Source organism: Salvelinus fontinalis, chromosome 25, assembly GCF_029448725.1.
Source record: "Salvelinus fontinalis isolate EN_2023a chromosome 25, ASM2944872v1, whole genome shotgun sequence".
Lineage (NCBI taxonomy): Eukaryota > Metazoa > Chordata > Actinopteri > Salmoniformes > Salmonidae > Salvelinus > Salvelinus fontinalis.
The window spans coordinates 4,628,684-4,651,904 of NC_074689.1; the positions used below are offsets into that span (position 1 = coordinate 4,628,684).

General features: G+C 43.3%; 1 protein-coding gene across 10 annotated transcripts in view; it reads right to left on the minus strand.

Moving 5' to 3' along the window:
* LOC129822781 (sickle tail protein-like) overlaps nt 1–23,221 on the minus strand; it is a 259,380-nt gene that overhangs the window by 104,774 nt on the left and 131,385 nt on the right. Inside the window, exon 1 of one of the 10 annotated variants that reach the window (XM_055881192.1) lies at nt 20,917–21,045. The exons of the other annotated variants lie outside the window; for them this stretch is intronic. Within the exon in view, the coding sequence (XP_055737167.1) occupies nt 20,917–20,935 (19 nt within the window). The 5' untranslated portion in view covers nt 20,936–21,045. Of the gene's footprint in view, nt 1–20,916; nt 21,046–23,221 lie in introns of those variants that run through there. 10 annotated transcript variants of the gene reach the window in all.

A 23,221-nucleotide genomic window follows, 5' to 3' on the forward strand; every position in this document is an offset into this window, starting at 1 on the left:
AAACGGGATTCAGAATTGTGAAGCAAGGGCGTTAGTAAGTTGAAGGTTCTTCATATGTGTGGACATGTATCCGGAGTAAATCCCCTCTCCTGCCGAGACATTGTTCTGTAGCGTGGGGGTGAAAGTCTCCACCAACAACAGCCTGAGGTCAGAGAAACCAACCAGGTGGCAGAGCATTATGAAATACCCTGTGGTGGAACAACACACGAAGAACCCTAGCTTCTGTCTCACTGTTTACTTGTGTGTGTGTGCGTGCGTGCGTGGCGTGCGTGCGTGGCGTGCGTGGCGTGCGTGCGTGCGTTCGTGGCGGGCGTGCGTGCGTGCGTGGCGGGGGTGCGTGCACGTGACTGCGTGGACTGCACCCAGGCATGGGTTGTATTGAGGAGTAAGGGGTTGGGGGTGTGTTTGGTGGCAGGCTGCCCATCTCTAGTGGGAGTGATGGAGTGAAGGAGAGATGGAGGGATGACTGAGCACTGGCCAGACTGTTCAAACATGTTAGTACGTTACATTCCCCAACAATCAATAGACTTGGGCTTCAAAAACAAGGGCGTCAGTAGGTTGAAAGTTCTGCATATGTGTGGGCATGCACACTGAGTAAATCCCCCTCCTGCAGAGACATTGTTCTGTAGCTTGGGGGTGATAGTCTCCACCAACAACAGCCTGAGGTCAGAGAAACCAACCACACCTTGAATAGCTTCCCAAGTTTACACAGCAAGCGTGGGTGAGCTACAATCACAAAACTGGTGTCACTTCTAAAACCCAAAGGTGGCCCGTGCAATAACAGTTTACCAACACGAAACAGATACAAGTCCCCCTCCCATATAAAACCTCTATGTAAGTGATAGAGGAGGTCTAATGGTGAAGGGAATAAGAGGCTTTGTTCCCACCAGAGAGGGAAAGAGTCGCCACAGACTTTAACTGGCTCACCAGAGCGGAGCCAGAGGCTTTGTCCCAAATGACACCCTATTCCCTATTTAGTGCACTACCTTTATTCCATTAAATAGGGAATATGGTGCCATTTGGGATGTAGACAGAATCCACAGTCAAGCAGGAATGAGATCATGTGATGTATGGCGGGAGAGGGCTGAGATGGAGTGAATGGCTCAGTGGCTGGCTCTGTCTAACCACAATGCTGCAGTGTCAATTACTGATGCTACTTTGCCTGGCTGTCATAGTTACTCCTGTGTGGGTAGCGCCCCCCAGTGTTAGGGACATAGGAGAGTCAGAGAGAGACTTTATATAAAATAAAGGCTACCTATAAAATAAAGGCTACCTTATTGTAAAGTGTTACATAAACGTTTTATATTGTGACCCATCGAAATCCTTCAGAGTTTTCTTGTGATCTACAATGTTGTCGAGGATCAAGCCACAACAAAACAATTCAAGCCCCCATTATGGAAATGCTGTTTCAGAACATAGCTAATAGACTACCTCAGCTCTTCGGGAAGTTGATCTGTTTAAATGACATTGCCACCCTTGAACGCAACTTATTTATACTATTTTCTACATTGTTGAATAATAGCGAAGACGTCAGAGTATGAAGTAACACATGTGGAATCATGTAGTAACCCGAAAAGTGTTGAACAAATCAAAAGATATTTGAGATTTGAGATTCTTCAAATGTGTCACCCTTTGCCTTGATGACAGCTTTGCAAAACTGGCAGCAACTGCAGGACAACACAGACCAAAAGGCTCAACCATTTAAGTTTTAAGACTAGTCATTACTCCAATATATCATCTGTACATTAGAAGTTGATGGGGCACAAATTGGTACAGCATTCTCACTCACGGGTGCAACAAATATAGCCTCTTACAAAGCACACCTCAAAATATGTTAATGAGCCAGAAACAACAATATCATGCACCCACTAGTGGTCAAAAGGTTTTTGGCGCGCCAAAGATATGGTGCGGTACTGTATTCTGTGGGGTGGAAAAACAGCAATTTTCCCACAATGCACCATCATTTACAGTTTGCTGTAGTAAAATGTTTCAGAGTTTTTTTTTTACTGTTGATAATACCTAAAATGACTGTATAAATTACCGTTTTTCGTAACAGTGTAGGAATAGAACGACTAATTTAAATTATTTGGGCTTCTCAGCCTTGAACATATCGATATAGAAAGACCCAAACCAAACAAGGTAAAGTTGAGACCTGTTCGGTTGTGCAGAACAACAGATTCTTGCTTTCTGTTAAGTTAGCTAAATGCTAATTCTCTTAGCGAACTAGCGTGTAGCGACATATTTACAGCATTACATGCTCTGGTGGAGAGAGGAGGCTACAGTTACACTCTCAGCAACGACTTAGAGGCAACTAGGGGGTCTAAAATAAGACTACTTGTTGTTTTTTTTAAAGAGAGAAAAGGCTGTAATTTTAGAGAAGAGAGAGAGAGAGAGAGAGAGAGAGAGAGAGAGAGAAGGGGGAGAGAGAGAGAGAGGGAGAGGGAGAGGGAGAGGGGGAGGGAGAGAGAGAGGGGTGGGTGATTTGAACTGTTTCAGAACTCTGGGAACAGTGGCTAGCGGACCTCACGGGATAGGAGCAATCTGATTTGCTCCTGATGACATCATTCAATCAGGCCCCATCCCAGTTGTGCGATGTCATCAGTGCTGAGGTATGTCAGTGATGTAATGATGGGAAGGGCCGTCACACCACAGACAGTGGGGCTGAGCAGAGCACCCCTCTTTCCCTCTCCTCTCCTCTTCTCTTTCATTTTCTCCTCCTCTCCTCTCTCTCTCTCTCTCTCATTTCTCTTCCAGACTCTTCTCCTTCAACTCTTTTCCCAGCTCATTGGGTGTTTATTAGTCCTTAAAAATGCAGGACCCAAACTGTACCATTTATCCTCCAGCATATCTGCTCTCATGCCCAGAGAAGGGTGACACAGCAGAGGTGTCAAATCGGTTAAGCCCCCTTCCTGTCCATCTCTTAGGGAGGTTTAATTAAAATATGGTTCACAGATCCTAAGTCTCTCCCGCAGGCTGAGGCAGGGAAGAGGAAACCATGGTAACCACAAAGGCTATGCTGCTGATTATGTCCCAAGATCAGCTCTCTGGCCTCTACCTCACAGGGCTACAGCAAACAGACACTACGCGCTTCACACACACACACACACGCACGCGCACACACACACATACTGTGGCCTTCTGAGTAGAGACTCTGGGCAGTGGGCGCTAAGCACTTGTATTTCATTCCAATTGAATTTATTTATTGAATTTTTGGAGGATGGACAAGCATATCCGATTTTTAATCACACACTTTGTGTGCGGTGTGTGTCCGTGTGTGTGCACGTGTGGGCAACATGTGCATGCATGTGTATGCACCCAGTATATGTGTGTGTGTGTGTGTGTGTGTGTGTGTGTGTGTGTGTGTGTGTGTGTGTGTGTGTGTGTGTGTGTGTGTGTGTGTGTGTGTGTGTGTGTGTGTGTGTGTGTGTGTGTGTGCACGTGGTGTGATTGTGTGTGTGTGCGTGTGTGTGTGTGTATGTGTGTGCGCTGTGTATGTGTGTGCGTGCCCAGGGAGGACAGCCTAAGCTCAAGCGGATTAGTGTAGAAACTTTGGCCATAATCAACGAGAGCCACAGCAACGCTGAGTCCAGATTACCCGCCCATAGTTAATACTAAATGACCACATACAGTGAGCTTCAAAAGTTTTTTTTATTTTTTTTATTTAACCTTTATTTAACCAGGTAGGCAAATTGAGAACACGTTCTCATTTACAATTGCGACCTGGCCAAGATAAAGCAAAGCAGTTCGACACATACAACAACACATAGTTACACATGGAGTAAAAACAAACATATAATACAGTGAAAAAGATAAAAAAATAAGTCTATATACAATGTGAGCAAGTGAGGTGAGATAAGGGAGGTGAAGGCAAACAGATATATGTATAAATAAATAAAAATATAAAAAGGCCATGGAGGCGAAGTGAGTACAACACAGCAAGTAAAATAAAAACTAAAAAAAACACTGGAATGGTTGGTTTGCATTGGAAGAAAGTGCAAAGTAGAGACAGAAATAATGGGGTGCAAAGGAGCAAAATAAATTAATAAATAAATACTGTAGGTAAAGAGGTAGTTGTTTGGGCTAAATTGTAGATGGGTTATGTACAGGTGCAGTAATCTATGAGCTGCTCTGACAGCTGGTGCTTAAAGCTAGTGAGGGAGATAGGTGTTTCCAGTTTCAGAGATTTTTGTAGTTCGTTCCAGTCATTGGCAGCAGAGAACTGGAAGGAGAGGCGTCCAAAGGAAGAATTGGTTTTGGGGGTGACTAGAGAGATATACCTGCTGGAGCGCGTGCTACGGGTAGGTGCTGCTATGGTGACCAGCGAGCTGAGATAAGGGGGGACTTTACCTAGCAGGGTCTTGTAGATGACCTGGAACCAATGGGTTTGGCGACGAGTATGAAGCGAGGGCCAGCCAACGAGAGTGTACAGGTCGCAGTGGTGGGTAGTATATGGGGCTTTGGTGACAAAACGGATGGCACTGTGATAGACTGCATCCAATTTATTGAGTAGGGTTTTGGAGGCTATTTTGTAAATGACATCACCGAAGTCGAGGATTGGTAGGATGGTCAGTTTTACAAGGGTATGTTTGGCAGCATGAGTAAAGGATGCTTTGTTGCGGAATAGGAAGCCAATTCTAGATTTGACTTTGGATTGGAGATGTTTGATGTGGGTCTGGAAGGAGAGTTTACAGTCTAACCAGACACCTAGGTATTTGTAGTTGTCCACATATTCTAAGTCAGAGCCGTCCAAAGTAGTGATGTTGGACAGGCGGGCAGGAGCAGGCAGCGATCGGTTGAAGAGCATGCATTTGGTTTTACTTGTATTTAAGAGCAGTTGGAGGCCACGGAAGGAGAGTTGTATGGCATTGAAGCTCGCCTGGAGGGTTGTTAACACAGTGTCAAAAGAAGGGCCAGAAGTATACAGAATAGTGTCGTCTGCGTAGAGGTGGATCAGAGAATCACCAGCAGCAAGAGCGACATCATTGAGCTTCAAAAGTATTGGAACAGTGACACATTTTTTGTTGTTTTGGCTCTGTACTCTGGACTTTAAATGATACAATGATGAAGAGGTTAAAGTGCCAACTGTCAGCTTTAATTTGATCCATATCGGGAGAACCATTTAGAAATTACAACACTTTTTGTACGTAGTCACCCCATTTTAGTGAACTAAAAGTACTGGGACAAATTGACTTATACAGTGGCTTGCGAAAGTATTCACCCCCATTGGCATTTCTTCTATTGAGTTGCCTTACAACCTGGAATTAACATAGATTTTTGGGAGGTTTGTATCATTTGATTTACACAACATGCCTACCACTTTGAAGATGCAAAATATTTTAAATTGTGAAACAAACAAGAAATAAGACAAAAAAACTGAAAACTTGAGCGTGCATAACTATTCTCCCCCCAAAATCAATACTTTGTAGAGCCACCTTTTGCAGCAATTACAGCTGTAAGTCTCTTGGGGCATGTCTCTATAAGCTTGGCACATCTAGCCACTGGGATTTTCGCCCATTCTTCAAGCCAAAACTGCTCTAGATCCTTCAAGTTGGATGGGTTTCGCTGGTGTACAGCAATCTTGAAGTCATAACACAGATTCTCAATTGGATTGAGGTCTGGGCTTTGACTAGGCCATTACAAGACATTTACATTTCCCCCTTAAACTACTCGAGTGCTGCTTTAGCAGTATGCTTAGTGTCATTGCCCTGCTGGAAGGTGAACCTACGCCCCAGTCTCAAATCTCTGGAAGACTGAAACAGGTTTCCCTCAAGAATTTCCCTGTATTTAGCTCCATCCATCATTCCTTCAATTCTGACCCGTTTCCCAGTCCCTGCCGATGAAAAACATCCCCACAGCATGATGCTGCCTTCACCATGCTTCACAGGTGGTGTTCTCGGGGTGATGAGAGGTGTTGGGTTTGCGCCAGACATAGCGTTTTCCTTGATGGCCAAAAAGCTACATTTTAGTCTCATCTGACCAGAGTACTTTCTTCCATATGTTTGGGGAGTCTCCCGCATGCCTTTTGACGAACATCAAATGTGTTTGCTTATTTTTTTCTTTAAGCAATGGCTTTTCTTCTGGCCACTCTTCTGTAAAGCCCAGCTCTGTGGAGTGTACGGCTTAAAGTGGTCCTATGGACAGATTCTCCGCTGTGGAGCTTTGCAGCTCCTTCAGGGTTATCTTTGGTCTCTTTGTTGCCTCTCTGATTAATGCCCTCTTTGCCTGGTCTGTGAGTTTTGGTGGGTGGCCTTCTCTTGGCAGGTATGCTGTTCTCCCATATTCTTTAATTTATTTAATAATGGATTTAATGGTGCTCCGTGGGATGTTCAAAGTTTCGGGCATTTTTTTTAAATAACCCAACCCTGATCTGTACTTCTCCACAACTTTGACCCTGACCTGTTTGGAAAGCACCTTGGTCTTCATGGTGCCGCTTGCTTGGTGGTGCCCCTTGCTTCGTGGTGTTGCAAACTCTGGGGCCTTTCAGAACAGTTGTATATATACTGAGATCATGTGACAGATCATGTGACACTTAGATTGCAACAGGTGGACTTTATTTAACTAATTATGTGACTTCTGAAGGTAATTGTTTGCACCAGATCTTATTTAGGGGCTTCATAGCAAAGGGGGTGAATACATATACACGCACCACTTTTCAGTTTTATTTTATTTTTATACATTTAAAAACATTATTTTTTTTTTCACTTCACCAATTTGGACTATTTTGTGTATATCCATTACATGAAATCCAAATCAAAATGTATTTAAATTACAGGTTGTAATGCAACAAAATAGGAAAAACACCAAGGGGGATGAATACTTTTGCAAGGCACTGTATGTGCATGAAAGTAGTGAAAAGTTGAGTATTTAGTCCCACATTCCTAGCACGCAACGACTACATCAAGCTCGCTGTTTGTTATGGTTTGCGTTTCAGAGTACTTTGTTCCCAATAGAAATGAATGGTAAATAATGTATTGCGTCATTTTGGTGTCACTTTTTTTGTAAATAAGAAACACTTCTACGTTAACGTGGATGCTACCATGATTACGGATAGTCCTAAATGAATCTCAAATAATTTTGAGTGAGAAAGTTACAATAACAGGGGAGGTTAGCATTTGATATTTATGCCTATACACTTCATCCATGGTCTGAATGGTACGTATTACATACATAGCCAAGCTTTTCTCATCTCCACCATGTACTGTACATCACATCAAAGGAGTTGAGCAGAGACGACTGCGGGTAGTCGCTGTCAATCAAACCCTTACCGCGTACCTGTGTTTGTCCTCTGTAGGCGCGTGCCTTTCTTTGTTTGCCGAAATCCATACTTTTTAATCAAACGTTCGTCAAATACAACCACCGACTGTTCCCTCGTGTCGACTGACAGCGGCTCGATGCAGTTGGAGGTACACTCGGCCTTCAGTCGTTGCAACACAACTCTACCGACGTGTACATACCGTGGAGTTGAGAAACCCAGCTAACGTGGACACGGTCAAACAAAACACACCATGTTATGCAATACTATCTCACACACCAGCTATAGGTTGAATGTTACAAAGAGTGTACAAAACATTAGGGACACCTTCCTAATATTCATTTACACCTTCCCCTTTTTTTGCCCTCAGAACAGCCTGAAATCGTTCGGGCACGGACTCCACAAGGTGTCGAAAGCGTTTGACAGGGATGCTGCACCATGTTGACTCCAATGCTTCCCACAGTTGTGTCAGGTTGGCTGGATGTCCTTTGGGTGGTGGACCATTCTTGATACCCACAGGAAACTGTTGAGTGTGGAAAGCCCAGCAGCGTTGTAGTTCTCGACACCTGGCACCTACTACCACACCCCGTTCAAAGGCACTTCAATCTTTTGTCTTGCCCAATCACACTCTGACTGGCACACATACACAATCCATGTCTCAGTTGTCTCAAGGCTTAAACATTATGCTTTAACCTTTCACGAGTATCTACCCCGGGTCCGGGATCACCCCCCCCCCCCCCCCCCCCACACTGAGTAGCATAGCCTAGCATAGCGTCACAATTAAATAGTAGCATCTAAATATCATTAAATCACAAGTCCAAGACACCTAATGAAAGATACAGATCTTGTGAATAAAGCCACCATTTCAGATTTTTTAAATGTTTTACAGGGAAGACAAAATATGTAAATCTATTAGCTAACCACGTTAGCAAAAGACACCACTTTTCTAACTCCATCAGTTTCTTACTCCATCAGGTGCTATCACCAATTCGGCTAAACTAAGATATTGATAGTCACTAACCAAGAAAAAACCTCATCAGATGACAGTCTGATAACATATTTATGGTATAGGATAGGTTTTGTTAGAAAAATGTGCATATTTCAGGTAGATATCATAGTTTACAATTGCACCCACCATCACAAATGGACTAGAATAAATACATAGAGCAACGTGTTTACCTAATTACTAATCATCAAACATTTCGTAAAAATACACAGCATACACTAATCGAAAGACACAGATCCTGTGAATACAGACAATATTTCAGATTTTCTAAGTGTCTTACAGCGAAAACACAATAAATCGTTATATTAGCATACCACATATGCAAACGTTACCAGAGCATTGATTCTAGCCAAAGAGAGCGATAACGTAAACATCGCCAAAATATATTAATTTTTTCACTAACCTTCTCAGAATTCTTCAGATGACACTCCTGTAACATCACATTACAACATACATATACAGTTTGTTCGAAAATGTGCATATTTAGCCACCAAAATCATGGTTAGACAATGACAAAAGTTGCCCAGCTGGTCAGACAATGTCGTGCGCCATATTAGACAGTGATCTAGTCGTATACATAAATACTCATAAACGTGACTAAAAAATATAGGGTGGACAGCGATTGATAGACAATTTAATTCTTAATACAATCGCTGATTTACATTTTTTTAATTATCCTTACTTTTCAATACAGTTTGCGCCAAGCGAAGCTACGTCAAACAAAATGGCGTCATAAGCGATTAACATTTCTCGACAGAAACACGATTTATCATAATAAATTGTTCCTACTTTGAGCTGTTCTTCCATCAGAATCTTGGGCAAAGAATCCTTTCTTGGGTCTAATCGTCTTTTGGTCGAAAGCTGTCCTCTTGCCATGTAGAAATGCCCATTGTGTTCGGCATGAACTGGAACCGTGCCCAGAGATTCACAGTGTCTCAGAAATAAATGTCCCAAAATCGCACTAAACGGATATAAATTGCTATAAAACGGTTTAAATTAACTACCGTATGATGTTTTTAACTCCTATAACGAGTAGAAACATGACCGGAGAAATATAACTGGCTACACTAATGCTTGGAAAAAGAGCAGGTCTGTGTCCACCGCGCGCCCGACGCATCTGGAAAAGAGTTCCTACCTACACGTGTTTTTGTTTTATAGGGGCTGTGATTGCGCAATCGATACCATTCAAATCGTCATCACGTAAAGGCATCCAGGGGAAGACGTAAGCAGTGTCCGTATCCTGATAGCATTCACAGTGGCCTTTAAACTGACTCCAGATCAGGGGCCAAAATGTGTGAAATCTGACTCCATGTCAGGGAAATTGCTGTAGAATGAGTTCTGTTCCACTCAGAGACAAAATTCCAACGCCTATAGAAACTAGAGAGTGTTTTCTATCCAATAATAGTAATAATATGCATATTGTATGAGCAAGAATTTAGTAGGAAGCCGTTTAATCTGTAATGCAATTATGCTAATGAGAAAACAGCACCCCCTGTAGTCGCAAGAAGTTAACCTCTTTCCTCCCCTTCATCTACACTGATCGAAGTGGATTTAACAAGTGATCATAGCTTTCACCTGGTCAGTCTATGTCATGGAAGGAGCAGGTGTCCTTAACAGTTTGTACCCTCAGTGCATTTCTCATCTCATATCCCCCACAACACCTCCGCAACACACATAACGCTACGTGTGGCTGGTCCCAGCGGAAATCATCCCACAGTCCTGGCATTGCAAGCACCGTGCTCTACCAACTGAACCACACGGGACCATTTTGACTATAGTGAATGATATGCAGTTATATTGAGTCCTTCTAACTGGGGCTCATCAATACTTGGAGGAAGACACCCATCCATTATGGATGCAGACAGTCTCTATAAATGTAGATCGAGAAAGTGGCCATAATTAAACTCATTAAGAGCCTTCCATCATAATCACCATGCTGACAGAGGGTTCGTCCCAAATGGCACCCTATTCCCTACGGCATGGACGGCATGGAGTACCATTTGGCATGCGGTGTCTAAGTCCATCAAAGCAGAGACGCCGGCCCATGACTGTCATCCATATGTCAGGGGCTAATAGATATTCAGTGGCCACAGGTTAAAAAACAAGAGTTCATTTCAAACTGACCGAGGTTAATACTGATTCCTAACTTCACTTATGTCAGAATAGAATGTTAGAATAAGAGTCAGATCGTCGCTGCTTGGTGTCTAGTGAATGGACGCACAATGATGAACTCAGGCCCTAGAGAGTGAGGTTGAGGGTTAAAAAGTTTCATCGGCGCAACCGCCAAAACAGTCCCCGCCCCTGGCTGGGTCCACAGTTCCATAGTTCTGATTCAGTGAGGTCATATAGTCAGTGAGATGTCTGGGATATCAGTGTCAGAAGCACGCACGCACTCACTTACTCACTCACTCACTCACTCACTCACTCACTCACTCACTCACTCACTCACTCACTCACTCACTCCCCCTTTACAGGAGTCTTCCTAGGGAAGTCATCTCTCTCCTGATGCAATCAGCTGATTCAGTCTTACAGTTCCCTAGGGTTCAACCTGCGAGAAGTGAGATGGTTATTTGTGGTCCTTTTGTGGTTAGGCTGCGGTCATCCTCATCCTAATGGCTCTAGCATGTGCTCTCCAGTGGTCAAGGACCATGACCGTGGTAGTAAAATTAAGCAGGGTATTGTTGTTGTGCTTCTGGAGGGAAGGACATAGACGTCATGGAAGGAAAACCAGATCGAAAGGGAAAACAACTTTGAACAAAAGCCTTGAAAGAAGCAAGAGAAAGGACACGAGAAAAGGCAAGGAGACCTCTCTCTCTCTAGCCAAGGAGGGTAGGGCAATGGACCTGAGACCTCTCTCTCTCTCTCTCTCTCTCTCTCTCTCTCTCTCTCTCTCTCTCTCTCTCTCTCTCTCTCTCTCTCTCTCTCTCTCTCTCTCTCTCTCTCTCTCTCTCTCTCTCTCTCTCTCTCTCTCTCTCTCTCTCTCTCTCTCTCTCTCTCTCTCAATTCAATTCAATTCAATTTGCTTTATTGGCATGACGTAACAATGTACATATTGCCAAAGCTTATTTACAATATAAAAATGAGAATCAAAATGGTCAACGGGACAACAGTAACAACAATAACTAAGTGTCAAAATAACCATACATTCAACAATAACAATAAACATACAGTAGAGTACATGTGCAGGTTGATTGGTCTGTCAGACACTGTCCCTCAACTTATGGCAGGCAGCAATGTAGTGCGCTGCCAACCCACAGCTCTCTGCGTCCTCCCCCAACAGGACGGGTAGCCTATCCTCATCAGAGAGGTCTTTGAAACCTTGAATAAGAGTTTCAAATTTGGGGAAATGACACTCTCTAATTGTTTTATATTTTGGACATTTTGTCAGGAAATGCAGCTCCGTCTCAGGTTCTGCTGTTGTGCAGTGGTTGCACAGCCTTTCCTCTACAGGGAGCCAGGTTTTCCTGTGTCTACCCTTCTCAATGGCAAGGCTGTGCTCACTGAGCCTGTACTTTGTCAAGGTTTTTCTAAGGTTTTGATCAGTAACCATAGTCAAATAGTTAGCCACGGTGTACTGTCGATTTAGGGCCAGATAGCACTGCATTTTGCTCTGTGCTTGTGCTTGTGTTTCCCAATAAGCAATGTAGTTTTGTTTTGACTGTGTTGTAATTTGGTTTATTCTGATTGATTGGATGTTCTGGTCCTGAGGCTTCAGTGTGTTAGTAGAACAGGTTTGTGAACTCAGCCCCAGGACCAGCTGGATGAGGGGACTCTTTTCTTTGCTCAGCTCTTGGTATTGCAGGGCTTGGTAGTGATATGAGAGGGGGTCACTGTATTTTAGATGTTTCCAAAACTTAATTGCTCTTTTTTGAGTTTTTATTATTAGTGGATATTTGCCTAATTCTGCCCTGCATGCATTGTTTGTAGTTTTCCTCTGGACATGTAGGAGAATCTTACAGAACTCTGCATGCAGGGTTTCAATGGGATGTTTGTCCCATTTGATGAAATCTTGTTTTGCAAGTGGACCCCACACCTCGCTGCCATAAAGTGCAATTGGTTCAATGACATATTCAATTAGTTTTAGCCAAATTTTAATAGGTATTTCAATTTGAATTTGCTTTTTAATTGCGTAGAATGCCCTGCGTGCTTTCTCTCTCAGTTCATTCACTGCCTCATTAAGGTGTCCAGTTGAGCTTATTTTTAAACCTAAGTAATTGTAGTGTGTGCAGTACTCTATATATTTTGTACCAATTGAGAACTTTGGTCTAATTCCCTGAGATCTGGATCTTCTCTGGAAAATCATTATTTTAGTCTTTTTGGGGTTTACTGCCAGGGCCCAGGTCTGGCAGTACTGCTCTAGCAGATCCAGGCTCTGCTGTAGGCCATGTGCTGTGGGTGACAACAGGCATAGGTCATCTGCGAAGAGTAGGCATTTAACCTCTGAATTATGGAGACTAACACCAGGGGCTGAGGATTTATCTAGAATAGTGGCCAATTCGTTGATGTAAATATTGAAGAGTGCAGGGCTCAGATTACAACCCTGACGAAGGCCCCGCCCCTGGTTAAAGAATTCTGTTCTTTTCTTGCCAATTTTAATGCTGCACGTATTGCCAGTATACATTGATTTAATTATGTCATATGTTTTACCCCCTACACCACTTTCAATAACTTTGTAGAACAGTCCTGTGTGCCAAATAGAATCAAATGCTTTTTGGAAGTCGATAAAGCAAGCGTATATTTTGGTATTATTTTGGTGGACATGTTTACCTATCAGGGTGTGTAGGGTGTAAATATGATCGGTCGTGCGATGTTTTGGTATAAATCCAATTTGGCTTTTACTCAAGACATTGTGCTTATTAAGGAAGTTTAGAACTCTGACATTTATAATACTACAGAAAACCTTCCCCAGGTTACTGTTCACACAAATGCCTCTGTAATTGTTAGGGTCAAATTTGTCTCCGTTTTTAAAGATTGGGGTTATGAGTCCTCTCTCTCTCTCTCTCTCTCTCTCTCCGTGCCACACTTGGATGGATTGTTGAAGTGTTCTGGACAGCTTCCTCTCTTCCTGCCATTATACAAATCAATGGAAAGGCTTGGAATTGTCAGGAATGTTCTATGGCCGTGACTTTCAAGGTGTAAGCTGATAGGAATATCTTAGGGGGATGGAAAAGGGGGAAATTAAGCAGCAGCCTCTCTCAGCAGTCTTTTCCAAGGGGAGGTGAGCTCCGAAAGTTAAGGACAAATCTAGCCAAGATTTCCAGTTTCTGATTTCTTTCAATTGCATTTAAGTCTGCATTTATTTCTTCAGTATCTACAGACGTGCAGACTCTCCGTTAGATTTCAAATAGAATGATATTTCATGTAAATAAATTGATTTAATTCAAACCACCTTTTATTATTCTGAGGCCTCAGTGGATTAAATGAAATATTCAAAATGAGAAACAAAACATCTCCAAATTAAATTCACACAGTGCACAGAAAGCAGCAGATCCCATCTTACTTCGCAACGTCTCCTTATAAAGGGTTTTACCACAACCGAAAATCAACAATACAATGGAAAACCGTTTGAAATGACGAGGGGAAAAATAGGAAGAAAGGACTTTCCGCACTTTAAATGTCAAGTTTTACTAGATGGGGTTCTGTAACTCAGGAGGTAGCTCTGGTTGGAGGAGTACTCTGGGTGTGTGAAGTGCATTGTGGTTATCATCACCTCTTTTCAGGGGGGATGGGTACAAATGTCAACTCTTCCAATCAGATTCTGCAACAGACTAGCGTCCTGTCCAGGGGGTGTATTTGTACACCATGCTGCCTCACACTACAGAAACAGGAGATAGGCTCCTGCCCTATGGGGCGTTCCGGCTCAGACAAGGCATATAGTACTTTACTTCCTATCCCTTTCTCCCTGCCTCGACATCTTACACCGCTAAAGTATCCCAATATGAAGAAACCCTTGCAAAAAGTGACATCCAAACAGGACCTTTAAAAATGTACCTTAATCCCCCTCAAAGTGTGCCACAATTACTCAGAAAAGGATGGATTAAAAGGCATTTACTGTGTATGCAGATTGCCACCTGTAGTCTGGCTTCCTAATAATAATAATAATAATAGACATATTTTATGTAGCGCTTTTCAATTATACAGATAATATCAAAGTCGCTTAAAAACAAAACGCAAAAGTACATGTGGTTCTTGGGCTGGACAATGGTGTTCAACATTGGTCTTCATAGTTCCTATCCATCATTTTGAGCACACCCCAATAACATTTCGTATTAAAGTAATGGACTCAATCATATGACAAAACCGATGTCTTCAGCACAGATGTGGATTCAGAGTTGGGAATTCTGTCACACTCCAACCCAATCCCATTTCACAGGATTGATGCAGTGCCTTCCCTGATCCACACAGTACAACATAAATAAAGCTTTAAAACATGCCACTCTCACTCAAAGTCATCATCTGAAACTATATTTAGGTTTATATGGATGAGACTCAATATTCACATTTTCAGGGAGAGACAGTATTTATTTGATCATGTCTGTTCTTGCTCATAGTTTGCACCCCAAATGGCACCCTGTTCCCTATGTGGTTCACTACTTTTAATAGGGCTCTGGTTGAAAGTAGTGCACTATATAGGGAATAGGGTGCCATTTGTGACGTATGTGTAGAGTGTTATCATAATAGTTTAACCACCCTAAAGAGAGACAGTGGGCCAGTTTCCTCCAACTCTATATCTGTGTTACTCAGCATCACATCCTGTGTATTTCATGCAACGGCGACCGCAATCTAATCTAACCAGCAAACCCAGGACACGCTTTCATATGTCCAATGCGGGGACCTCAAAACATTGTGTTTGCTAACGGAAAGTGTAATATGGGTTGCGATAAGGAGTCATTAGCTTATGGATGGAGGAAAAACTTGAAAAGAAATCATCCGAGGACGAGGGCCCAAGCTTTTCCAAAAAACGACTTACTGAGGTGGAATTTCATCCATATATCAAATATCAAAATAAGGACTTATCTTAATTAACAACTGTTCATAAGGACGGAGACAGCTTCCCACTTCTTACCAACACAATGTCTGCATCCTAAATGGAACCCTATTCCCTATTATAGTGCACTACTTTTTACCAGGGCTCATGGGGCTCTGGTCTAAAGTAGTGTACTATAAAAGGGAAAAGGCTCCCATTTGAGACGGAGGCAAATACTAAAAAAAAAAGGATTGAGAGAAGCGAAGGCAAATGGATGTCCAATTAAACCATCCTGATAGGAAAGGCACATCAAGGGCTTAACACAATGTTTCACCCGCTCATCAATTAGCCACTAATTCTGATTATCAGGGTGCTCCTCAGGTCGTTTCATCGCTCCGTCCTCCTCCCTCGCTCCTGACTCATTCTTGCCGTTTCATGCTGATATCTTGTTGCTTAAACCCTCACGCGCTGATATCATGCTGGTAAACCCCTGACATAACACTACGGACGCAAGAAGGAAGAAGACACTCTAGGCAGAGTGTGGTAAAGCTGATCTAAGGCTCAGGTGTCCATAGTGACAAACGTTGATTTGCCTATGAGCATATAGAGACAAACAAAGGGACGTTACATACAGTATTGTGTTCAGAACGTGTGACCTTCCACGCACCCGACCAAACCAGACCGGTCTTGTATCTTTAAAGATGCCGTTTATGTGGGGGGAGACGACAATGTTTGCGCAGGAATGTAAACAGTGAGAGGGGGAGTGCATAATAGAAGCTGAGAGTGTCAGCGGAGGATGGTGTGTGTTCTCTATGGGAGGAGAGCGGAACGTTTGTCTTGCCCCTGCTGGAGGGGGAGGAGATGGGAGAGGGGAGTCAACAAATTACTTCGCAAGTGATGAGGTGGAGTTCATGAATGTCTTTGGTTAAAAAGATGGGGGATTAAGGTTGAGGGATGTGTGTGAGTAGAACATGTGTGTGTGTGCATGTATGTGTTAGACGAGCATGTCTTCAAACACATTGACAATATTGATAAATGATTGTCCAAAAAATGTATGAAAAAAGATTTAAAGCCAAATGGTTAATGCTAGTTCAGTTTGACCCAACTCCAACCAATTCTCTGGATAAGCCACATTTACCCTCCCTTTAATAGAGGCTTGCTCCTCACAGCGCAGCCTCCTAAAAAACAAATGTAATGTCTTGCCAGATTTTCCATAAGCTCAGTGCCCAGCCCACGTCACCATAGGACAGGAAGCACATATTTCATCTATGGATAATCCCTGTCACATCCAGCATATAGGCTCCTAAGAACTCCTTTTAAATGCTGATGTCTTATGTCATTCTCTACCGTGACCTAACAATAGAATGACAAAGAGTACGGAAGACTAAAGATGTCAAAAATGATATGATGAAATGAATCAGTGAAATGTTGAAATGTAAAAGAGAGCACAGCATCAGTGAAAGAAGGATTGGCTGTCTTTATGCCAGTCCTGTTTTCTTCATGTGCCTCCCTCCCATCCTATTAAAACGTCTTTGTAACCACAGTAGATCACCATTAGAAAACACCATTGTGTAGCTCACCATGTTTATGTAAGTTGTGAACAACATATAACTGCTTCGGGTCAAACAAATGTTCTTTCCAGCATTCAAGGATGATTGTTTTTGTCAGGATGTTGAATTACTAATATACTGTAGGGTTAAGATATAGAGGGAAAATGCTAGAACTACAGTAGAATAAATCATTATTAGTTGAAGAACTTTGAGATTTGGCACCCTACTACACTATTTTCTGCTAGCCTGTCACTTTTCCTGGCACAAGTATTTCAAATGCGGCCATCACAAGCTGACCGGAAGCGTCTTCAACCGCAACCAAGAGCAATACAAACCCGTGGTCTATATGTGAAATGGCAATGGGCCTATCTTTGGTTTGTTTAAAGTGTCGACCGATGAGGTGCTCACTTACATCATGAAATGTTTTCCCTCCATTTTGCAAAAAACATTTTTTTAACCTATCCTCCATCTTTGGGGTGGCAGGTAGCCTAGGGACTAGTTGGACTAGTAAATGAAAGGTTGCAAGATCAAATCCCCGAGCTGACAAGGTAAACATTTTGTCGTTCTGCCCCTGAACAAGGCAGTCAACCCACTGTTCCTAGGCCATCGTTGAAAATAAGAATTTGTTAAATGAAGGTCAAATTTTTAAAAATTCAAGGAAATGATTTGGTTCATGATGAGGTCACTAAGCAGTAGGGAGAAGTTGATTAATGTAACATGAGATTTTGAAGGAGATAACCCCTCGTTATCATTATCCACCTCAATTATTACAAACTCCGTTCTTGCCAAAAGGACACCTCCCAGTCTTAACCCCAGATGATGCGTTGATTGATGGTAAACTACCCTGGGTTGCTTCTCTGATATCGAGTTCAGGATGAAAGCCCCAACAATGAGAATGTGGTGGGGCTCACATGACTGCGATGGTGGTAACTAAGATAATCGACTATGATCGCTATCTGGTTCCAAGTCCAAAAGAAGCCTTGTGTATGAAGTCAGAATCCCCCCCCCCCCCCCACCACCCCCCCCCCCCGGTCTTAACCCCAGATGATGTGTTGAAGAAACTCAACTCCAAAATCTTCTCCTTACAAGATATGTTTCAGCAACTTACAGTCTCTTAGAAGTGCTTGGCCTGTAGGGCGTCATCTTAAGTCTTTGGTGGTGATTAAATGGACAGATTAATTGGTTGATTGATGGTAAACTACCTTGGGATGCTTCGTGGATATCGAGTTCAGGATGAAAGCCCCCCCACCCCACCCCACACACTCCACCAAAAACTCCACACACACACCTCCAAGAACCACACACTAACTTCCAATCATTTTATCCAGTGCAGCGTTTCATCTTGTTCGACGCTCCGACTCAAAATGTGACCTCGTATCAGAAGTCCTTTGACAGGGTTTGATCAAGCCACAAGCCCCCCAATGAGAGCTGACATTACTGACGATGTTGGCTGAGGGCCCAATGAGGACAGACGTCGCTGATAGCGTTGGTGGGTAAACACCTGGTCGGATCTTACTGGTCCTCATGCCGCTGGGCGCAGGTGTGTTAACGTAGAGCGTAATCCCTCCAGACAGCCATCCAAATCCATAGCCACAGACCCTCATCAAGTGCTAGCTATGACCCAGTTTGGTGTTTGATCCCAGGCATGGATGCGGAGTGAGGCCCCCACTGGGACTGTCTCTCGATGGAGTGTAGTCACGTGGTCCAGAACTTATTCAGTCAGGAAGGACACTCGCGTCACAATATCATAAAGGGCGGACATCTGGTGTGAGGTGACAATGATTGTGCTTCGGCTTGTTGATGTAGGTTACTGCCAAAATCGCTGCCCTTCCATGTGCTTCCATGTGCTTCCATGTGCTTCTATGTGCTTCCATGTGCTAGCACTTAGACAAATAGCTTGATTTGGGTTCAACAGACAGCAAAGCCTTGCGTTACACTTAATAACAGTTTTCCATGCAGTTTTCATTTGAGTAAATTGGTGTCAATCCACAGCATCAGCAAAGAGCGGGCAAGAGAAAACTTGTGAGACGGCGGCCGTTTAGCATTGCCAGGCAGCAAGCGCCGGGCGAGATGAGGGATGGGGTGTGGGAACGAGGTGCGAGCTCATGTGACGAGACGTTCCTCTCCCTACGGGGAGCGGGGCTTAATAAACAAACCGCTGAGAAAGATTCAACAAATCTCAAATTTCACCACGGAGGATGTCTCAGCATATTCAAACAGAACGTGATTGCTTTGAAGCAGAACCTCAGTCGGTTATTTTGACAAATCTATCAGTATTCTAAAATCTCAGCTATTGTGTTTATGGTAAGAAGCACCTATTTAGCTAATCAATTGACTTGCCTAAATGTTTTTTTTAGGTTCATTTAAATGTGAATCTATTGCCTCTGAAGCAGTAGCAAGACATTTACTAGAGAGTACTGCAGGAGAAAAACTAGTAGAAAAACGACTGCAGAGAAAGTGCAGAGAAAGCAGTTACCAACTAACCCAGTGTAGTGATGCCCTGCCAATCAGTTATTAGGCTTATTAGACACGTCATGCAAACATTAGGTCCAGCTTCTAAATACATTATGGTAATTTACGGGAAAGAGAGAAAAAACAAAGTTTACTGTTTAGACTTTGACGTTAAGTGAGATTCATATCAAACGTTTACGTGTTGAAAACGTTGATATTCCATAAGGGTTCCACTCGGGCAACTGGCCCAATAACTCCAGATGTGAATCTACTTTAACTTGAGGAAAACACTGAAAATGTCCCGGGGTATCACGAAGCCAGCCTGGAAAATAGACTTCTGCTTCTCAAACCCACAGCAAAAATACTGAACATATCACTTCGGTTACAGTGGATCTTGATGTGGGTCTTCATTTCATTTTCATTTTTTTTTTGCCAGGATAGTACACCCAGCCACTGTTATCCAGGGAGTCTTAGTTTCCATTGGCCTAAAATGTACCGCTTAAAATAGGCATACTTCACCGACCACAACAAACAGACATTTCCTACAGTATATAAAGTATATCGAGCATAACACTGTAGCAGATCAACGTGATGTGAGGCTAGGATCGCTTCTTTTCTTCAGTGACACCGGTGTTCACTTTGAAAATAAGAACACATCCCCAAAGGGCTTCAAAAGCCTATTTGATCCAGAAAGCAAACTACATTCATCAAAAAAAATTACCTTTATTTAACTAGGCAAGTCAGTTTAAGAACACATCTTATTTACAATGGCGGCCTAGGAACAGTGGGTTATCTGCCCTTTTCAGGGGCAGAAGGACAGATTTTTACCTTGTCAGCTCAGGGATTTGACCTAGCAACCTTTCGATTACGGGCCCAACACTCTAACCACTAGGCTACCTGCCACCCCCAAAAAACATGTGCAAATCTAAATAAATCTGATACGAAATGATCCATATCTACCTAATCAGGAATAAGGAATCTCTCTGCTGTGATCTTGAAAAGCACAATGTGGACAGATCGGGTTTGATTTGAGGGAGGATACCGGAAACGATAGCGAGTGAGCTTAAGGACAGTGTTGATAAAGCAACCATAATGCAACAGTGTCTAAACTTCTGTCAATGTCAGTATCTCTTGGTGTATGACCCCAAAACAACTCCTTCCCCATTTGGTCTCATTAGACACACACAGCTGTACCCACATGACTCTCCCTCCAACATCCCACCGACTTCGCCCACTGGCTTCGTTCCATAGCACCACACAACAGCAACAGACAACAACATCTTGCAGAGAGTACAACACATTTATATTTAACATTCTCAAGGGGTACGACAGTTGAACTAAGCTCACGAGGCCTTTATATTTGATATTCTTCAAGAAACAATGGCTCAATCAACCAGATTGCCCATTTTAAGACCACTTTTAAAGGAACATTTGAAAGCAATCAGGAGTAGTTAAAAACATATCACATCGTGCACAATCCTCTAGAAATGACAATCAGGTAGGCAATAAAGTAGAGAACAGCTTAAGTGAAGTCTCACAAGCCCAGACTTGTCATGTTGTCCAGCTCTTACACTGGTCTGTGTGTCAGTGAGTGTGTGTGTATGAGCAAATGTATGTGTGTGTTTGTGTATGTGTGTGTGTGAATATGTATGTGGTCGCTGTGCGCACATATAGAGATGCAGTTACTCACCTCTCGGGTGCTCTGTCATTCGTCCGAAATCAAACGGGACAACCGTGTGGGAGAGGCGAAACTCATACAGAGGGACAGACACTGCAGTAGAAAACTTTCCTTCTCCCTGTCTGTACACATCCACTGTTCCTCCCTCCTTCTGTCTCTCCCCCCTCCCTCATTCCCTCACTTCAACACTTCCTGGGCTGTGTGTTTACGCTGGCTCCAATCAGCCCCTCCAAAGAGGTACCCCCCCCCCTTACCTACTCCCTCAGTAAACAGCCATTGTTCAGCTTGCATATGTTCGGATGTGTGTGAGACTGTGTGTGTGACCAAGTGTGTGTGTGCATGCATAGGTGTGTGTGTTGGTGTTCGTGTGAGTGCCCTCTTGAATACATTTTGTGTAACCTCGCCACTATCCAGAATTTGGCTCACCTCAATGAAACACTGTAAGTGAGAGGGGGACAGGGCTGGGCAGAAGAGGGGGAAGAGAAAGAGAGAGAGTGAGTGAGAGAGAGAGAGAGAGAGAGAGAGAGAGAGAGAGAGAGAGAGAGAGAGCGAGAGAGAGAGAGAGAGAGAGAGAGAGAGAGAGAGAGGGAGAGAGAGAGAGAGAGAGAGAGAGAGAGAGAGAGGAGAGAGAGAGAGAGAGAGAGAGAGAGAGAGAGAGAGAGAGAGAGAGGGGGGGGGGGGGGCTGGAGGCTAAAGGAAAACATGTGGACTTCCTGCTGGGTTGTCCTACTGAGGCACACATTTTTAGAGTGGAGAGAGGGAGCAAGGGATGAAGGGAGGGGGTATCAACCAAGGGGTGGGGGTGTGACTGGAACGTTCTCTCTAAATCCAACAGTTAGCTGTTACAAACCGCAGGCTTGGGCCATGCAAGGCTAACTGGGCACCAGGCTCAGTCTCAATACAAGGCATCTGCTCTGAGGCCTGGCAAAGATTTTCACCACTAATACCTCCACCCCCCACTCTCTCTATCCCCCTACCCAACCCACAGCCATACCCCACCTCCAACCTAGCCCCCGACAGGCAGGGGAGGGGGAGAGGCAAGGGGTGAGAGATGACGGGGGAGAGGTGAGAGAAACACAGGTTGACAGAAGCACTAGGCTGAATCACAAATGGCACCATATTTCCCTGTTAGTTTAAGATTTTGAAGAAAATAAATTGATATATATATATCAAATTGATATATAAATTGATTTATAACAGCGCTTTGGTCCACAATGCTTTATGCTAGAAACAAGCTGTAAAATACCCGGGAAAGACGTGACTCCGATGCATATGGGCATATCTCAGTGTTCCGTTTCTTTGACATTGAGGCTGAGCTACAACCTTCTACAGCCGAGGACACAAAAAAAAAAATGGGGAAGTAATCTAATTCTGTCACTATCAATTGATTGAGCTATTCACTTTCTGTACAACAGAGGATGTTTAAACCCAGGCAGCTTTTAGGGAAACCCTTGTGATCTTCTCTCATTGGGTTGAGCCATGGAAGAAGAGTAGCCAGCAGGTAAAGCTTCGATTGTTCTGCGTCGGTCAGCCTACTCTGTCTGAGGTGGAAAGGTACCAGTAGGCCTAACTTTTGAAAGTAGGCTACCATGCTCAGATTCCTAATGACGTCTCAGACTTCATTATTGGCAAACAGGGACAGTTTGGTTGCAAACAAGACCTGCAAATACGCCGGATCGATAAATGCAATGCTTCTACTATAAAGGAGATAATTCCACCCCTACTATTGTCCACGGTGGTCTGTGTGCTATCAAAATTATTATAACACGAAAAACAGTTGGTAAAAAGACATATCTAAGGCTATGGTCTGTCCAAGAAGTGAGGGTAAACGTGAGGGTAAACGTGAGGGTAAACGGTAGGCATGTTCTCTGCTCTCCACTTTATGTTTTAACTATTATTTGGGGTCTAGACAAGGGTCACTTGTTTTTTTTTTCAAGCGTTCAGGGGGAATTTAGGTCAAATATATTTTTGCTAAAGGAAGGACCATCCATTGTCATTTCAGAGAGGTCAGATTTTCTCCATCACAGGATGTTGGTGGCACGTTAATCGGGGAGAACAGGCTTGTGGTAATGACTGGAGCGGAATGGTATTAATTGAACGGTACCATTCCATGACTCCGTTCCAGCCATTATTAAAAGCCCTCAGTAGCCTCCACTGTTCTGCATGTAACCCGTATTATACATAACGTTCACTCCCTTCATTTAAAGCACAAACTTAAAATTCAAATTCCCTGGTTTCACGATGGTCCAATGATGAGGCCTAGTACAATATGATACGTTTTAAGATTGTGCTAGAACATGTCTGCAGTTAGAGTTTT